This window comes from Phyllostomus discolor, chromosome 5, assembly GCF_004126475.2.
Source record: "Phyllostomus discolor isolate MPI-MPIP mPhyDis1 chromosome 5, mPhyDis1.pri.v3, whole genome shotgun sequence".
NCBI lineage: Eukaryota > Metazoa > Chordata > Mammalia > Chiroptera > Phyllostomidae > Phyllostomus > Phyllostomus discolor.
Window position 1 is genome coordinate 36,174,706 of NC_040907.2, and position 20,364 is coordinate 36,195,069.

Genomic DNA, 20,364 nt, shown 5'->3' on the forward strand with positions numbered 1-20,364 from the left:
GATATTGATATATTTACTTGTTTCAGTTTACTTCCCTCTAATTTCCAGCTCTCCTATATAATAGCTGGTCTGTTTTGTTTTTAAATGAACAATGAGAAAGAAGCAGAGTTAGTTAAGAAGGCTTTTAGATTCTGTCAGACCTAGATTTAAATCTAGGCTTCACTTGGCTCAACTCCAGTAAGCTGTAGAACCTTGATTAAGTTACTTGATATCCTGGTCCTCAGTTTCCTGATCTTTAAATAGGAATATTACTTAAAGGTTATTAAAAAGATAAATGGAAAATTAGATATGATAAAAAAGCATGAGAATTGGATGCTATAATAACATTTAGCTTTTCTCTATATTATTACAGGACCCATCCACTATTTGGAAAGCTATTACCGTAACTTACTGGAAACCACTAATTTTTAAATTTAGGCCAAGATCTGTAAGAGTCAATGCTGACTTTAAAAGTGCAAAGCTACACTGGTTTTATATGAAAAAAAGTTACTGGTTTATACTGATACTGGCTACAGTACATATTCTAGGAAGATCTTCAACATGAACAATAAATGAAATAATAAATAAGAAAAGTAGAAAGTGATACTTAAACACTTGTCATCATTGTTATTAGTAGTTATAGTTTACAACTGGATGTAACTAGGCAATAATTTTAAAGCCACACATATGTAAATAGGACAAATACATTTGGAGGCCGAAGAAAAAAAACTTAAAAGAAAAGGGTAATGTTTACTGTTCAAAGAAATTGGTTTACCTGAGTCACTAGCTGCAACAACAACTGTGCCACCAGGAGCAAAAGGATCATTGTATTTCAGTGTTTCTACCTAAACAAATTACACAAAACCATGACTGAGTGAGGCAACATTTCATAGCTGAAATCTCATTGCCATAACAAAGAAAATATTCTTTACAGACTCTGATTCATTAAGGAATATTAAGTCATTAGGAACAATGTTTCCCCCTACTAATTTGCAATCTTATTAAATCAAAATCATACATAAAACTGCATGAAAGATTATGTACAGTTTAACAAATAAGTATCAAGTGAACACATACCTAATCACCTCCCACAAAATTGCCAACACCGCAGAAAGTCCTCACATGCTTCTCTCCGATCCCCACCCCATCCCTCCTATGCAGAGGTGCAGAGGTAATTATCATCTTGACTTTTGTAGTATTTATTTCTTTTTTCTTCATAATTTTGCTACTTGTATAGATGCACACTATTTTAACTTTTTGTTTTGAAACTAATTTTAGATTTCTAGAACAGCCGTAAAGATAATACAGAGATTTCCCATACATCCTCCACCCAGCTTTCTCTATCATTAGTATCTTATATAATCATGGTACAGCTATTAAAACTGCAGAATTAATACTAGTACAAAGCTATAGACTTAATTGGGATTTCAACCAGTTTTTCCATTAATGTGCTTTTCCTACTCCAGGATGACATGTTGCATTTAGGATACATACTATTTTAACTCTCACATATCGTAGTACCTAACATCAGAAAATGCTACATTTCCATTTTCTATTTGTTATCTAAAAACAATTTAGCAGTCTTCTCCTTAAAGAAAACATGTACTTGTGCATGGGGTGGAGGGAAGGGGGGGGGAGAGAGAGAGAGAGAGACTCTAATTCCTGCTAAAAAGATCCTGCCACTTTCAAATAAGCCATATATTTAAAACTCTGGATCAAGCTGTAAGGGTGAGTAGCTGCAAAGAGTGAGAAGCCAGTTGTCTCCTATAGTTTTCAATCACAGTCAAACAGATTGTCTCTTTAGGGAGACAACTGAACCTTTTCTTTCTGGCATATTTGTAAGAGGCCATCCAAAAGCCTTGGCAGACAAGTGAGAGGGGCATGGAAAGAGTTTTGCAATACTTATCTCCTACTCATTTATTTCCAATCATCAAGAAATTGGAGCCCTTGCTGGTGTGGCTAAATGAATTGAGCACCAGCCTGCGAACCAAATGGCCTCCTGTTCAATTCCCAGTCAGGGCACATGCCTGGGTTGCAGTCCAGGTCCCCAGTAGGGGGTGCTCCAGAGGCAACCAAACATTGATGCTTCTCTTCCTCTCTTCCTCCCTTCCCCTCTAAAATAAATAAAATCTCTTTTAAAAATAAAGGAAATTGGATATTATAATTGAATGCCAAAGAACAATGCAGAGCTCAATTTATAAATTCCCAAGTAAAACAAATGTATTTGAAAAGGGAAAAGCAATGCTGAGAATTCTATTCTCTCTTTTAAAAAGAGGATCCATTAAAACTCTGGGCAGAAAGAATTAATACTAACGAAGTTTTGGAACTGAAAATGATAGTTCTTATTTTGACTGATGCCAATGATATTATTTAAAAACTAGCACACTAGCTTATACTCTGATTACATCTGCTGAATAAATAAACAGCAATCGAAGAAAAAAAGCTGAACTGTATAGTAAATGACTTTCCAAGGTTCCTAATATTGGTGTGAGAGACAGTTATTCACATGGTAACTTAAGTCACCAACTATTAATTGCTTATCTTGACTTTGAGGGAAGGAAAAACAAGCAGGTCAGGTTTTTAACAAAAGCTTACAAGTTTTGTGTACAATTACAGAGAGAAATAGAAAAAACATGCCTGCATGCATGTCAGTTTGAAGTTCTAGTCCTTCATCATACACTATGTGACCACTTGAAAATGCCACTGGGACAGCAAGGGAAGAAAATGGATTATTAGCCCAGGAGTAAGTGGCCACAAAACTCTTTATGTTATGCTCAGTTTGATAATTAGGCAATTTCATACAAAAAAAATTTCATAACTAAAATTCACGTTCCCAAATCCTCAAAAAAGGTCACTTAACTTACTGAAATTCTCTCTCCTGTATCAGCCGTCCACTCCCCACTTTGACAGCAGGACCCAGCACCTACACGATGCTACCACACACTAGGCTAGGGCAGTAGGAAGTGGCGGCTGTTTGTTTGTTCTGGTTTGGTTTTAAAATTATGTCCCTTTGAAAATAGAGACCATCCTTGAGGGAATAGGAAAGACTTTTGGGGAGAGACTCAGGACTGGAGGCATAATCAGAGGCCTGGGTTTTTTTGTTGGTTTTTTAAGTAAGATTACAAAATCAAGAGTTTTGAAACTACAAAGAAATGAAGTTCAATTTTAGACTATAGTGGAGAAGACCTTAAAGATTTTTGATCAAGGTTTGAATTCAGTTCCATCATTTACTAAGCTATTACCACTTAACCTCTCTAAGCCTCATTTACTTTATCTTTTTTATTTTTAAAGATTTTACTTATTTATTTTTAGAGGGAGGAGAAGGGAGGGAGAAAGAGAGGGGAGAAACATCAATGTGTGTTTGCCTCTCATGCACCCCCTACTGGGGACCTGGCCCACAACCCAGGCATGTGCCCTGACTGGGAACTGAACCAGCTTCTGTCTGTAGGCCGGCATTCAATCCACTGAGCTACACCAGCTAGGGCTCATTTACTTTATCTTAAACATGAAGATAATAACATGAGGTTCTTAGGATTATTGTGAAGATTAAATGAAGTAACGTGAAAAGAGCTTACTTAGCACCATGCCTGGCACATACAAAAGATTAGATAAACAGCTACTCTTATATTGCCAATTTGTTGTTTTGTTTTGCTTTTAATGGAGAAATTAAGAGTTGTTAGCAAGGGCAAGTTGCTTTTGAAAACCGGGGAGAAAAAAGAAAAAGTAACTAAAACAAATGGCAGAAAAATTTCACTAGTGTAGAGGAACAGGAGACTTTTTTATTTTTAAATTAGAAAGAGCTGCTTTAGTTTTCTTGCTCTTTGAATGATACAAGTGAAGAATGAGAGGGTAGAATAAGGTGAGCGAAAAGAATTTAGTTTGCAGCCAATTTAAGAAGAATTTGGCAAATGGGTCTACACTGCAAACTATGCACTGTAGGAAAACACAGTATCCAGTAGCCCGTGGAAACCACAAATATTCAGTTACGGAAGCATTTGCTCAGTTTTACATCAATGGAAAATACCAGTTCCTGGCCAAGTAGCTCCTTACCAAAGACAGTAAGGAAGATACTCAAGAATACCAAAATCTATTACCTTTTTTAAAAAATATTCTTTAAAAAAGTTTTTTTACTGAATTTATTGGGGAGACATTGGTTAATAAAATTAATAAAGCTTTCAAGTGTACAATTCTATAATACACCACCTGAATACTGTATTATGTGTTCACCACCCAAAGTAAAGTTTCCCCTTTACCCCTGCCTCCCCCGCCTTCCCTTTGGTTATCACCATACTACAGTCTGTATCTATAAGGTTGACTTTTTTTCCCCCCAAGGAAGTATTCTTTCCTTAAAACTTAATTTATTTATTTTTAGAGAGAGGGTGAGGTAGGAAGGAAGACAGGGAGAGAAACATCAAGTGGTTGTTTTTCGCATGCCTCCAACTGGGGACCAGGCCCACAACACAGGCATGTGCCCTGACCGGGAATCAAACCAGCAATCTTTTGGTTCACAGGCCAGCACTCAATCCATGGAGCCACACCAGCCAGGGCAAAGAAAGTATTCTTAATCTAAGAGTATTAAAGACAAAATTCTTGTTTCAAATGCCTGTCATTCAACTGATCCTTTCTGTGTCTGATTTACTTATAAACATGACAATTCTGCCTCAAAAAATAAGCCTCCAAACAAAAATTTTAAAAGAATCTAAAATTATTCATAATTATTAAAACTGGATGACAGACACATGAAAGTATGTTAGAATATTTTATTGTATTACTCTTTTGAATATGTTTAAATATCCATGATATAAAGATTTTGTTTTTAAAGCCTCCAGACGATAAAGCACTTGGCTGGTGAACTTGGTTATGTTCATCTTCTGGGTTCCAGTGTTCCCACTGTTAAAATAGGAACACCAATGCCTGCTCTGCAAGGTTGGGGTGGAGATTAGGAACAATAAATGTAAAGCACATGAGAAGTAGCTGATCACATAGTGTGTGGTTACTAAATGGTGATTGTTGTACTATACATGTTCTCAAGAGTCTGACATTTAGTGGGAATTTGAACTTCTTTACAAGATTAACATTCTAGATGTGTCTATACAATAACATAAATGATTTTATTTTTCTAAAACATCAATGTTTTTCCCTTTAAATTGGTTTTCATTATTTTAATAATGCATATCTAACATTTCTGAAATCCTTTACTTAAAATTGGTATATATATTTCTAATAATTTATTTTAATATCTCCAATGGGACAATATTTGGTCCTTTGAAAAAAGTAGACTTGAGTTTTGGATGGCATAAAGTTATTCTAGTTAATTCCCATAGGTGATCAAGCTGTGAAATACTGCTCTGAACCAAAACCTAATTGGGTTAAGGGAAACTAAGAATTTTATATGGCCCATCAGAAGTAACCTAAAATAGGGTCCTTTTATCACCATTTATTTCCAGAAACTCACTTAGAACACTTGTTACCCATTTAACAGTTTTACCCCCTCACTTACCGATGTGTTACTGCTATTGCTGGCTGCACTGAAAGGGTCGGTGCTGGAGGTGGCAAAAGGATCAGCAGAAGGCTGCTTGAAGAAACAGTCAGATGCAAACGGATCTGAGCCTTTGAAAGGATCACCTCCAAATGGATCTAAGAAAATACAGCACAAACAGGAGAGATTAAAATCTATTACACTGGAGTTCCTCTCACCTGAAGGCATGACAACTGCAGTGATAAAAAGACATTCTGAGTTCCTGAAGAATCTAAGTTAGATACTTTCTATTATTTCTCCTGATCTTTAAAAAAGTGTAAACAGTTCAGTCTAGTTAAACAGCTTTAATTAACATTCTTTCCTACTAGTTCACCATTCACCCAAAGGACACCGATTTCTGACACTTAACTACACAAATGTTCCTGCATGCTAGGTTTCATAATACCTCTAAGCAGGTTTTAACTGGGGAGGCGGTACCACAAATTTGGTTACGGTTTTAATCAAACAGGCTTTTACCTAAAACACTTATTTTTTAAAATTAGCATATAATTTCAAAGGATCTCATTTTAAGACCCTTTATTCTATGCTATTGTTAACTAAAGAAACAACAACAAAAACTTTTAAATGTATTTCTTCCTCTGAGCTCAAAGGTAACAGCCAATAGTTTGGAACAGCTTTGCAAAGCATAGCTAAATGGAACAAAAGATTTGCTTTATTCCAATGCAAAAATCTTAGAAAGCCTGACTTTTAGTAATTCTTTAAATGTTTCCTTTTCCTCCATTCATTGGAATAGACTGCAATCTTAGAAAAACAAAAGTTCTAAACCCTGTAGTAGTGTAACTTCTTATACTCACCTAATCCTTGACTAGTAAGGAGAAATCAGTGTAAATATTACTAAAAGCATCTAATGCCATTTTTTAAAAAGTAAAGCTAACAGTTAAGTAAATTCACAAGAATCTACCACTTTTCTCTCTGAAAATGCCGGAAACATACAACATCTTAGAGGGACCTCAGATCTGTTTCAAAACTAAATAAAAAAGAAGTCTATTTCCTATAACAAGTCCATTTACTATAACTACCCAACTGTGACCTCTCATTCCTAAATACAACATAAACTTACAATTAAATTAAAGCTAAGATGGACCTCAATAATATACTGACCAATTTTCCCAAAAGGATCATCCTTGAAAGGATCACCTGTGATAAAATAAATAAGCAGAAATCAAAATAATAATATTTACTATTGTGGCACCATTACTTAAAGGTAACTTTAAAACAAAAGCAAAGGTTCTTAAAGCAAAACTTGTTTCATTAACTCTGCCTCAAAGTAGCTAACAATAAATGTCATCCACCTTTAGGAAATTTTAAAATAATAAAGAGTAAAAGCAGAGCAGCAACACACCTTATCAAAAAGGCAAATCTGAGTTACAGCCAGCTATACTTACTTCATAAGACTGGCACAACAGCAAGAATTTTACTAACAAAATCTCTACCCTTCACAACAGTATGGAAGGGGTATTACCTTCAAAAATAGACACTGAGCTTCACTGAGGCAAAAAAAAAAAATCGTATAGAATTAAGCCCAGAAATAAACCCTTACATTTATGATCATTTGATTCTTGACAAGAGCACCAAGACATTAAACGGGGAAAGGACAGTCTTTTCAACAAATGATGCTGGGACAACTGGACATCCACATGCAAAAGAATGAAGTTGGACCCCTATCGCACACCATATGCTAAAATTAATTGAAAATTGATCAAAGACCTAAATGTAAAAACTAAAACTAGAAAATTCTTACAAGAAAACATAAGAGCAATCTTTAAGACTTTGTATCTTAGATATGACGTCAAAAGCATAAGTGACAAAAAATAAATAAATTAGACTTCATCAAAATTAAGACAACAAAATACAAGAAAATATTTGCAAATCATATATAATCTATGATTCAGGACTTGTATTCAGAACAAGAACTGTAAGAACTCTTACAAGTCAACAGTAACAAGATGTGCAAATAGCCAATAAGCTCACAGAAGGATGCTCAAAAACACTAGTTGTTAGGAAACTACAAATCAAAACTACAATGAGATACTGCACAACACAAGATGAGGGAACCTTAAAAATGTGCTAAGCGAAAGAAGCCAGACACAGAACACACATTATGAATATAATTACATAAATATGCAATTCTACAGAGACAGAAAGTAGATTGTCACCTAGAGCTGGGGTTTAGGGGGATAGAAAGTGACTATCTATCTAATGGTATAGATCTGCTTTATGGGATAATAAAAAAATGTTCCAAAATTAGATTTTGGTGATGATCATACAACTCTGTGAATATACTAAAACCATTTTAGTATTTAACTGTATATTTTAAAGGTTCAATTTATATATCTTTTAACACTTTTACATATCTCAATAAGGTTTTTTTTAAAAAGTGTTCTAATATCCAGACTCATTAATGCCATGACTCTAAGCAAGTTATTATATGTGCCTCAGTTTCCCATCTTCAAAACTGATATAAACTGACCTATCAAGGTGATTTAGAAATAAGTAAAATGCAAAAAGAGCTTTAGCACAAGTAGTATTTAGCATAATTTACAGTGACATCAGATATTTTATTTTTTGTTAAATTTTTAATTTAAGTTTATATTTTTTATTGTTGTTCAAGTACAGTTGTCTCCATTTTTACCGTACCACACTCCCCTGCCCCACCCATCCCTGCCTCCCATCCTTGAACCTGCCCCTTTGGCTTTGTCCATGTGTCCTTTATACAAGTTCCTTGATGGCCCTTCCCCTATTATCCCCCATTATTCCTCTCCCCTCTGGTCACTATCAGTTTGTTCTTTATTTCAGTGTCTCTGGTTGTATTTTATTGTATTGTTTTACATTACTTTGTCCTCCTTACACCCCCTTCCCCCTAGCAATCAGGTATTTTAATTTATTAAACTTATGTTTCTTCACTAAGACTGCAGGCACCTTAAGGGCAGGGGTCAGGCTACTATCCACTACAGCTTCCATTGTTGTAAAAGCGTGGTGTGGGCACTTCCAGTAAATAATGGCTGGCTGACTTAAAAGTGCTCAATCTCCTCTCCTTTTGATCCCTGTTCTGAAGAAGAAACATACTCTTATTCATGGGTTCCTAAGACATAATCAAAGGCTTAGTCCTCGGATTTGGCTGGCTAAAGAGGACAAATACCAAAATCTGAGCATATAAAACCTTCCTCTCCACTCTACTTTTGTTACATCAAGTAGACTCTGAAAATTGAAGCTTTAATTCTTATACAGTTTATATATTTAAAAGCCTTTTTTGGTAAATCTATATTATGAAAATAAGAATACTTACTGCCAACAAAAGGATCAGACTGGAAAAAATCCAAGTTTGTCTCTGCAACTGGATCTGTCAGTGAACTTGATTCTACAGTAAATGGATCTTCCTGAAAATAATTTTCAATAAGAAAAAAATGTTTTAGGAACCAAAATTTTAAAAGGTAACATTTTTAAATAAAATAACATGCTTTGAAAAATCAACTGATGGTAATATAACAAATATTTCTGTGGCATAAAGTTCATTTAACACATTTTTCTTTTCCCTTAGTCTAAAATAGTGTATAACCCTTCTTGGGAAACCAGCAATAAGAATATTTATAGGTAAAATCATTTTTACCTCCTTTGAATGACTGTCTCTGTTGAATTCAGGACAGGCTTTTTCATTAACAGCTGCAGTCACCACTTCGCTTTCATCAGTCACACCGGAAGGCAGTGTTTCAGGACTACTTCCTGTCTACAAAATATTAATGCCACATGGACTGACAATGTATTTTCTACTTGGCAGAGGAAACTGACAAAGAATAAGCACAAATTACTAGAAAAGACAAGAAGAACATACATGCTGAAGGACTTCTTCTATAATATTTCTTTGGAAAATGGTATCACCGATCATCAAAGTCACTCAGGTCTTCACCACTTCCCTGTAGTCATTCTTCAGCTACACTCCCTGTCTTACTGTATCTACCTCCTGCCTCTTTCTCCAATTCTTCCCTTCTTTACCACACTCACTTTCACTATTATCCACTTATATAATTTCTAGTCCAAATTACAGTACTGCTTTTGTGCCCTTTCATTCTATCCTCCTCATAACAGTCAAAGTAATAGATCAAAAATGTGAATCTAATCTTAAACCCTTCTGGTTAAAAGTCCTTCAATGGCTTTCCATTGCTTTCTGGATTTAGACCAGTGTATAATAAGGCTTAAGAAGTGGCAGGGGCATCCTGGCCAGGTAGTTCAGTTGGTTAGAGCATCATCCCGATATGCCAAGATTGCAGGTTCAATTCCTGGTCAGGGCACATACAAGAAGCAACCAGTGAATGCATAAATAAGTGGAACAACAGATCAATGTTTCTCTCTCTCTCTCTCTCTAATCAATAAATTTTTAAAAAAGTGGCAGGGGCAATCTCCATTTAATACCACCCTTTGTCTTTGAAGAATAACCTAGTAATTTTCACCTTTTGCTCTTAAAAGAATATTCTATAATGTGTCCAACACTGTGCCGTTTAAATAAAATCAAGTCTGTCCTCTCAAATTTGTATTCTCATCATCCCACCTGTTACTGCTTAAGTTTAGGCTAAAACAACCCTCACAAAGACCATTACAACAGTCTTCCTAATATGGCCAGTCCCACTCTCCAATCCACTTCCCACACTTTCTCAAAGGTAAATTTAATCCTGTCCCTTCTTGCTTAAATTCTTAAATGGCTCCTCAATGTAGTTTGATAAATTTCCCAATGCTTCCATATAAATCCAAATTTCTTACTCTCTGGACCTTTTTGATCTAAAAGTGGTCATTTTAATAAAGGTACACAATCACCCAGGGCATTTATTTTAAAATACTGTACCTGGTTCCATCATAGAAACTCTAGCTCAACAAGTTTGGAAAGGGGCTCAATCATCTACATTTTGATCAAGTACCAGAGGTAATGCAGGCGCCACAGGAGAGAGCCGCATCTCCTGCTAACACTGTCCCTACCATCACAAGATAACCTCCAAAAACCACATGACCCTGTGCAGCGTGTTTTCTCCTGTCTCATACAGATGCTAATGCTGTTTTCTCTGCCAGGAAGGTACCACCTTCTACTTTGTTTAATAACCCCCTTCTCACTTTGAAGGTCACTTGTAAAGTTTTCCCTACAACATCTTCTCTGAGCCCCTCCAAGCTGAAGATCCCATGTTTCCTTTGTCGAAGCCCTTTAGTACTGTGTCACACTGCCCTACTGTGTGCTGCTGAAGGCAGAGTCCACTTGTCCTTTGCCTCTGTAGCTCTCACACAGAGCACAGCGGCACTCTTGCACGTAGTTAGTGCTCTCTAAATAACTGGTAACTAAGTGTCCTCAACAATAGCAAATAAAGAATTACTTTCAACTTTGGGTGAGAGTATTGAAAAACATTAAAAATGTTATTATCTATAGAACTATGGTTTTTGAAAACATGATAGATAACAAATAGACCAGTTAAAATAATATTTTTAAATTGTTAAAACTCTTAGAACTGTTAGATGAGTACCCACTCTCAAAAAAAAATCTCATTTTTCCTCAGATAAGGCAAGGTCACATATTTATATCAGGCATAATGCCAACAAAACTTTGATCCACACTGATTTTTTTTCCTGAAGTTGACTATGAAGGTTATGGAAGTATTACACTCACTGGAGACTCCTGGTGTATAGGCTCAGACTCCAGGGTGCTCTGGCCGTCCGCGTGCTCATTCAGGTTGGCTGTTTCACTGCTGCTGGTGCTGAGGCTGCAATAATCTGTAGCGCCATTTACAAGAATGCTGTGTGGGCTACTGCACCAGTTTAGTTGATTATTATGGTTTTCTAGCTCTTTCATTTCCATCAGTTTCATTTGCATCTGTCAATACAAAGTAGAAGTACAAAACAGAACTTATTACCAAAAGACATGCAATAGAAAATTGGCTCTACCCCTAGACTTGGTCAAGGATAAATTTGCTTCCATAAGGAGAATGCACTGGGAATGAAGCGTGACTCAGAGATTTCACTAATTCATCCCAGTAAGTTCTCCTCTTGAAATTCCAGTACATGTGGATTTGCTTTTGTATACCTTTTGAGAGCTCTAAGATTTTTGATTCAAATATCTACATATTAGCAGTCCTTCATAGGGTATAATTGAAAAAAGATGGGTCAATGTATTGGGAAACAGAGAGCAAAGTGCCACAGAGCAAGAAACATTTTGTGGTAAAGAGACAAAGTGAGGGAGAGTGCAGAAGACTTTGAAGCCATCCACACTCCCACCATGAAAGACAGGAGTGAAGACAAATCAAATGAGCTCTGTGAGTTCTTATTAATGGACTAGGGTTCTAGAAAGTAGTCTGTATATCTAAGCCATTGAGTGCTGAATAAAAGGCACTCAAAAGTTTTCTTGATCCCAATATCCAAGTGACTTTATACTCCTGGGATAGAGGGTAGAAGTCAATAAATTTTAACACATACACACATGTTGGGGTCCAGTGGCAAGAAAAAAAATCCTTATTTATACTAACATCTAAAAAGAAAAATAAATTTACAAATATCTTTAAAAAACTGAGAAGGTAGAATCAAAAAATATTTCTTAGTAGAAAGAAATAATTTAATTTTTCATAAAATATATATATATTTTTAATGACATTGAAATTCCCTTTATTTATTACCATGCTATGCTTATTTCTAGCAAACATAAAAATGAACAATTGATATTTCATAAATCAAGGCTCTGTTTACTTAGCCTTATTTTCTCCCATAAGGTTTTTAAGTTGCTCAATTTGAAATCTGTAATTTATCACAGATCATTCAGAGTCCTAACCTGGGGAAAGAACACCATTTTGGATTGGAAGACAAATGTAAATCCAGCTCTGTCACCTCCGAGTTAAATGATCTTACAGTAACCTCTCCAGGACTATTTTTTAACCCAAAATAGATGGAGTAATAACCATCTATTATATGAAGCAAAAATGTATGTTAGAACTCTGTAAAATGTAAAGGACTATGTGAATGATGGACAGCACAGCACACCACACTTCCCACCCCTCTAGCAACTTTTTTCCCTTCATTCACTTTCTACTAATCACACACTCTTAAAAAGTTAAAAGACTTTGAGCTCTTTGAGGGTAGAGATCACACCTTTTGGTATCAACTTTGCATCTCCAACATCTAGCACAATGATGCATACTGCAAATGTCTGTTCACTTAATGAACACAAGTACTGTACTGATAAATTTAAACAGTGGGCATCAGGAAACATATCCATCAAACTGGATACTACACATTTGTAACACACAGCATACATGTGCCTTGTACAGTCCTAGTGCTATAGAGCAGTGGCTTATAAACTGTTGTTTTTTACTTTACCCCATAAAAAGAAATAGATTTTATATCCTAACTCAGTAAATATATATGCATATATTTGGATGTCTCTGTGTGTATATGTATACATAAATATAAACATGTATATAATATATATGTAATTATATATAGTTTATATATTATTTTATGCATATATGTATATTGTACATGCAGTGGTGAAACAAGTTTCACAAATACTTATCCTTACTACATGTAATATAGTCTGATGTTTTCTATTCTATTTCATTAAAACTTTATCATGACTATTGATAAAAATTTTAATATCTATTACAACCTTGCCATTAAAAATGTATAACATTAACACTAAAATAATACCTATCATATAGATGTAGTAAGTGGATACACTAGTTTATTAAATAATTCTATTTATAACAGTTTATTCCTGCCTTGCTAGTATGGCTCTGTGGATTGAGGGTAAGCCTGTGAACCAAAGGGTTGCAGGTTCGATTCCCAGTCAGGACACATGCCTGGGTTGCAGGCCAGGTCCCCAGTTGGGGGCGTGTGTGAGAGGCAACCACATACTAATGTTTCTCTCCTTCTCTCCCTCCCTTCACCCTCTCTCTAGAAATTTAAAAAAGAAAAAGTTTTAAAAAAAGGATAGTTTGCTTCTCATGATTATTTCTGAGACAATCAGTAGAACCTTGAACAGAATCAGGCACTCTTATGCCTGGCTCTCTCAGCCTATGTTCTTCTTGAGTCTCTAAATAAACCTAATTGGTATAAAAAAATAAGTCACGCAACAAACTCTTTATAAATTGTATAAGAAAAGCACAATTAACTATTATAACACCTTCAAAATACCTGCATAAAAATAGTATATATCATGTAAGTATAATACATAGATTTAAGGTCAGAGGTTCTTTGGTTTTTTCTTGCTGCAAATACTAGGTAAGAAGTAAAGATGAAAACTCAGCAAGTCAGAAAAATTTTCTTCAGTTATTCCTTTTTTCCAGGGAAGTTATAATTTAAGCTTTAGAGAGCAGTGAACATCTCAGGCTAGTTTACAACCATATCTTTATTTTTACGGACCCATGGGAATATACTGCCCTCTTTGGGAAAGGCACAGAAGCCACTGAATAAAATGTAAGAAATAGTCATGTTTATTCTCAAGATTTGGAGATCAGATACAACGATATAATTTCTTCCACAGATACCAAACATATTCTGGCACACTTGGAAGTACACTTTACTGAGGCTATTTTCCTTGCTCACAAACACTGCTTTATTTTCTGAATGATAATTCATAATACTGAGTCCTTTCTACTTTTCTTATTTATGCTCCTTCCTTTGAAAGACGTCCCCTTTCAAAAAGTCAAAGAAAACAAAAAGACGAGTCAGAGATTGAGAGAAATTAACTGCAAACCAAGTATCTGAAAAAGGACTTATATCTAGAATATATGTTTAAAAAAAACATGTAATTTGGCCCTAGCTGGTGTATCTCAGTGGATTGAGCGCCAGACTGTGAACCAAAGGATCACCGACTGGTTCAATTCCCAGTCAGGGCACATGCCTGGATTGCTGGCCAGGTCCCCAGTGTCAGGCACATGAGACGCAACCACACATTGCTGTTTCTCTTCCTCTCTTTCTCCCTCCCTCCCACTCTGTCTAAAAACAAATAAAATCTTAAAAAATAATAAAAATAAAATTTAAAAACATGTACTTAATAAGAATAAAATTCAATTTTAAAAATAGGTGAAAGACTAAAATGGACATTTCATTCAAGAAGATGTATGAATGGCTGGATAATAAGCACATGAAAAGATACTCAACATCGCTAGTCATTAATAAATTCAAATTAAGAAAACACCATGAGATAACACATTACACCTACTAGAAAAATTATAATTAAAAATCAGATAATAAAAGTGTTGGTAAGACTATGGAGAAACTGGAACCCTCAGATACTGTGGGAATGTAAATGATACAGCCACTGTGGAAACCAGTTTAGCCACTTAAGGCTGAAAAAAGGGGTGAGCATAACTTTACAATATAATTATTCCACACTCAAGAGAAATGAAGACATATGTCTACACAAAGAATTATATGCAAATGTTCATAGCATTATTAATAATGGCCCCAAAATAAAGACTCCAAATGTCCATTAACTGGGAATGTATAAACAAAATACCTATATACTACCTGTATACTTTCAATGGAATAGAATGTTGATACATACTACAACATGGATGAATCTCAAAAAGGTTATAGCTTCAGTTTGTTCAAATTCAAAACAAAAGGAATGGACTATGTCCAAAGAAAACACAAATGGAGCTACTTTAAATGGAACTGGAGCTGCCATACCAGAGGTACGTACTGCTTTGCACATCTTGTGCCTCAAACCTCTGGGCAAAATAACCTTTGGACTGGGCCTAAGACAACACTGTGTCCCAAAGACACAGTGTGTCTTTCTTGTTATCTTTGTTTGCAAAGATAACAAGAAAGCAGATACTATGACTTCTGGGCTGGAAATTTAAAACAATGTTTAGAATTAACATCAAGGTGCTGTTATCTGTACCAAAAGAAATGCCTTCCTTCTGTTGATGTAACTGCTCTCCTTTCCCTGCTCAGAAGAACCCATTTGTTTCCTACCAAGAACACTCTATGGGCTTCTGCCTAAATTGGTGTGTCCCAAACAGCTATTCTACTGATCTCAGGTAAATACTTTTTTTGCCTCTCACTTTGAAAGGCCCTTTTATTTTTAAGTTAACAGCTATGTGATCTCTATGCTCCTATCTAACCCTCTTGCTTTCTACCATTCTATAAAATATTCTCCATTTAGGAAGGCCCAGAAATAACAAAGCAAAGGGTCTATCAGGAGTATCCAACCTGCGGCCCATGGGTCACATGCAGCCCAGGATGGCTGTGAATGTGGCCCAACACAAAATCATACCTTTACTTAAAACATTGAGATAATTTTGTCACTATGTGTCGCAACATATGTAATGTGTGGCCCAACACGATTCTTCTTTTTCCAGTGTGGCACAGGGACACCAAAAGGTTGGACATCCCTGAATGGACACACCACAACACTACACACTTATCTATATGAAAACAATTTTCTAATTAAAAAAATTAAAGGTTCTCAATAAGCAAAACTGATGTCAACATTAGATTCACAAAAAAGAAGACACTGGGTTATTATTTATAAAAATAAGTAACACTTAGCATTTATCGATCAAACACTATGCTAAAGTGTCTCACAAGTTTTGCTTCATTTAATCCTCACAGTAGCACTAGGATGGGGTATTATTAATTCTCCAGTTTTAAAGACAAGAATGTGATGCTAAAGTGATTCAGGCAATAAGTGGCAGAGCCAGCACTTAACCTGAATCATCTTCACCATGATTCCAATGATTATTACCACATGCACAAAATGAACGACAGTGTAATTTATGACTGGTGACGAGAAACCTGTTTGTATGAGATGACTGAAAAATTGATAATACACTAGGCAGAGAGAGAAGAAGTTGAGAAGTTATTATTTAGTGAAAGGATATGTGGGGGTCCAGTTGAGCATACTTCTTGCTGCTACAAGACTTACTGAACTGACTTCCTGCTGTGAATCTTGCAGGTGCTGCTGAAGAGGTCCCAGCTGGGCCTTCCCTGACTCCACACTCTCCTCTAGCTCTGCTGTTTCTTGCTGTAGGCGACTGAGCTCTTCTCTGGCTTTGGCCAGCTCTTCTTCGTAAGTGGAGATCTGAGATTCCTGACTAGTTAATTCAGCTTTGAGGGATGAGATCTATAACATGGAGGTGAATGAGAAGAAAGGGGGATATAAAAAGATGTCATTAAAATGTTCCACAAGGTAATATGTTTACTTGTTTAGTTTGCTATTTTGGTATTTTTTATGTAAATTTTTTATAGAAAAGAACAATCAGAGAACAAATAGAGGAGCACTGAGGGCACAGGCATCATACTTCCAAATAAAATTCAGAAAATAGCTCATTAAGTACCCTATTCTCCCTAAAGAGGGCCTGTAATTTCTGGATGAACCATGTTTCATTTCCTTCACGTGCCCAGAGTGTTGATTAGATTGCCACCTAACAACAAGAAACGGAGAAGGTTTCCATTTCAAGCCAGGAAAAGCAGCTAAGGCATAGATTCGCAGCAGTAACCAGCCAGTCTTTACCAGCTGGGCCTCCTCAGCGCATTTCTTTCTGACTTCCTTCAGCTGCTCCTCCAGCTGGGCTTTCTGCTCATCCAGGCCATCAAGGAGCTCCTGGACTTGCTGTTTCTGGGCCTGCAGTTTCTGCAAATTAGTATTCTCCCTTTGAACTTCATCTTGAAGATCCTGAAATACAAGAAAATGAACATATACTCTTTGGAGGCAGGGGAAGGTTAAGTCAACAATTTTTAAGAGCCTATCTTGAGGGAAAATCAAGTCTTACCTTATTAAGTATATTGTGTTGGTGGGTTAAAGGACTCATAACTTTAAATACAACGTTTACTCAGGACCTCTTCCCTAGACTCCAGATTTAGATATTCAATTTGCTTAAATCTGTCCTCAGATGTCTGATAGATTCCACTAACAAGTCAATAACAGAACTCCTGGCATTCCCCAGCCCCAAATCTGCCTTAACTCCAACCCACCGTCCCACTTTCAATTCCTCTGGCAAAACAAAACAACAAAAAACTCCCCCAAAATCATCATCTCTGACTCTACTCTTTCTCTAACATCTCAGCTTCAGTTTGTCAGTTTATATTCAGTATAGCAGCCACTGTAAAAAACCTATGTCAGATGATGTCACTCCTCTAACTCGAAACTGTGCACTGACTCCCCATCTCCCTCACTGTAAGGTGGAAGTCCTCACAAGAGCCTTACATGATCCCGATCCTATCTCCCAACTTCCTTTCCTTCTGTTCTCTTCCTTGCTTGTTTGATTTCAGTCATACAGGCCTCACCGCTGCTCCTCAAACATGTCAGGTATGCTCTTTTCAGGATCTTCCATTGATTATCCCATCTTCCTAGAAAGTTCTTCCCCCAGGTATCATCCACATGGCTCAGTCTCACATCTCTTTCAAGTTTTTGCTCAACTGTTACTTTCTCGGTGAGGCCTTCCTCAGCACCACCACTACCTCAGCCCTCCCCACCTCTAATTCTCCCTCATATAAAGCATGTGATTTTTTCCACTGTTTTTTAGAGAGGCAGGGAGAGAAAAACATCAGTGTGAAAGAGAAACATCGATTGGTTGCCTCTCATACACACCCGGACCAGAGATCAAACCCGCAACCGAGGTAGGTGCCCTGGAATCAAGCCCACAACTTTTGGGCTACAGAACAATATCCAACCAGCTGAGCCACACCAGCCAGGGCTATAGCATATGGTTTTAGTTACTTTCTGCGACAGCTTTATTGAAATAATCAGATGTCACACAATTCACCCATTCAAAGTGTACAATTTAATACCTTTTAGTATATTTACAGAGTTGTGCAACCATCACCATCACAACAATTTTAGAACATTTCATCACCCCCAAAAGAAACCCCACACATTAGCAAGCCACTCCCTACTTCCCTCCAGATCACTCCAAATGGAACCATACGAGATGCGGATTTGGGGGACTGGCTTTTTTCGTTGCTTCTCATGTTTTAAAGGCTCATCTTTGTGGGCAAAAAATAACTATTTTTACAAACTTTGTTAAAGTATAATTTATGTACCATAAAATTTGCCTACTTTAAGTATACAATTTGTGTTAGTAAATCTATACAGTTGCGCAAGAATCACCATAATCTAATTTTAGAACGTTTGCAACACCTAAAACCTTCCTTCATACTTTTTCAGTCACTCCTTGTTCCCATGTCTAGACCTAGGCAACTAAGGACCTGCTTTCTATCACTAAAGTTTTGGCTTCTGTAGAAACTTCGCCTGAATGGGATTCTATATATGTACTCTACTATATCTGGCTTCTTACACCTAGTATAATATTTTTGAGATTCACCTGTACTGTTGCTTGTAGAAGTAGCTTGTCCTTTTTATGGATGAGTAATACTCCACTGTATGAATATACATTTGATGGACATTTAGACTGTTCCAGTTTTTGGCTCTTATGAATAATTGAGCATATAATTGATCTTATTTATGGTTTTAGTCCTCCTACTAGAGTGTAAGCTCCATGGGTCCAGGGATATTTTTACGTTTTGTTCACTGCAATATTCCCAGTTTCCAGTATGCAAGAGGTACTCCATGACTATTTAGTGAATAATGAATGACATCACAAAAATGTCAATTATCTCCTAATTCATCTATACATCCCATGAAAATTCTAACAAGGTTTTTCAAGGAACCTGACAAGGTGACTCTAAAACATATGTGGAAGAGCCCTAGCTGGTGTGGTTCAGTGGATGGAGTGCTGGTCTGAGAACCAAAGGGTCACTGATTTGATTTCCAGTCAGGGCATATACCAGGGTTGCAGACCAGGTCCTCAGTTGGGGGTGTGGGAGAGGCAACCACACATTGATGTTTCTCTCCTTCTATTTCTCCCTCCCCTCCTCTCTCTCTAAAAGTAAATAAATAAAATCTTTAAAAAACATAAAAATAAAACATATGTGGAAGAACAATGAAAAAAAACATTATAAAACGTAAAGGGGTTTACCCTACCAGATATTATGAATTATGGGGAAGCTAAAAGGATAAAGACAGTTTGGTTTTGATGCAGGGACAGTCTAATAGACTAAAGGAACAAAACAGAGACTTTAGATATGAATACAGACATACACAGAAAAAAATGATGAGAAGACATGTATTAAAACTGACTGGAAGAGAACTACTCAGTAATTTTTTTTTGTTATATGGCGCACCAATTTAGCAAAAAAAAAAAACCCCACTAAGTCTCTAAATCATACCAATCAGAAAATAAATTCTAAGTATATTACACACTGAAACATAAAAGACAAACTTTAAAATGTACAGAAGTTAATAATAGATGTCAGTGTAGGAAAGACTTTCTTAAACTTTCTTAAGACTTTCTTAAAAACCCATTTTGAAAATGCTGGATTTATTCATTGTGCCAGACCTTATGCTTCATGATAAAGGCTACAGAGAATTTTTAAAACACATAATAAGAAATCTCTGTACCTGCTACTTCATTTGCTGTATGCCTATAATTTTTCTAAAAATAAAGTCTATTAAAAATACAAGAGGACTTCTGGTCAAGATGGTGGCATAAACACAGCTCACCTTCTTGCACAACCACATCAAAAGTACAACTATGATATAGGACAACCATCATTAAGAACTGTTAGAAATTGAGTTGAGTGGAAGTTTGACAACTATGAACTTAAAGAAACCACATCCATCCAGACTGGTAGGAGGGACAGAGATGTAGAACAGGCTGGTCCCACATTCACATGTGGTGGATAAATATTCAGGAGAAATACCTGGGGAGCAGGAGTCTCAGCCCCATACCAGGCCCCCCCAGCCCAGGGTTCCAGTGTCAGGAAGGTTAAGTCCCCATAACTTCTGGCTGCAAAAGCCAGCCAGTATTGAGTCAGTG

The 20,364-nt window shown here is 36.3% G+C and overlaps 1 protein-coding gene across 6 annotated transcripts in view; it reads right to left on the reverse strand.

The window, feature by feature from the left end:
* The window catches only part of EPS15 (epidermal growth factor receptor pathway substrate 15), a 128,735-nt gene that overhangs the window by 20,418 nt on the left and 87,953 nt on the right, over positions 1 to 20,364 (reverse strand). For 3 of the 6 annotated variants that reach the window (XM_028511330.2, XM_036026068.1, XM_028511334.2), the window contains exons 14-21: positions 17,001 to 17,162; positions 16,413 to 16,610; positions 11,160 to 11,363; positions 9,126 to 9,242; positions 8,805 to 8,895; positions 6,620 to 6,655; positions 5,480 to 5,616; positions 755 to 824 (exon numbers count right to left, since the gene is read on the reverse strand). In XM_028511330.2, coding sequence (XP_028367131.1) covers positions 755 to 824; positions 5,480 to 5,616; positions 6,620 to 6,655; positions 8,805 to 8,895; positions 9,126 to 9,242; positions 11,160 to 11,363; positions 16,413 to 16,610; positions 17,001 to 17,162 — 1,015 coding nt within the window. Of the gene's footprint in view, positions 1 to 754; positions 825 to 5,479; positions 5,617 to 6,619; positions 6,656 to 8,804; positions 8,896 to 9,125; positions 9,243 to 11,155; positions 11,364 to 16,412; positions 16,611 to 17,000; positions 17,163 to 20,364 lie in introns of all 6 variants that reach the window. The other 3 variants (XM_028511335.2, XM_028511332.2, XM_028511331.2) reach the window with 2 other exon arrangements.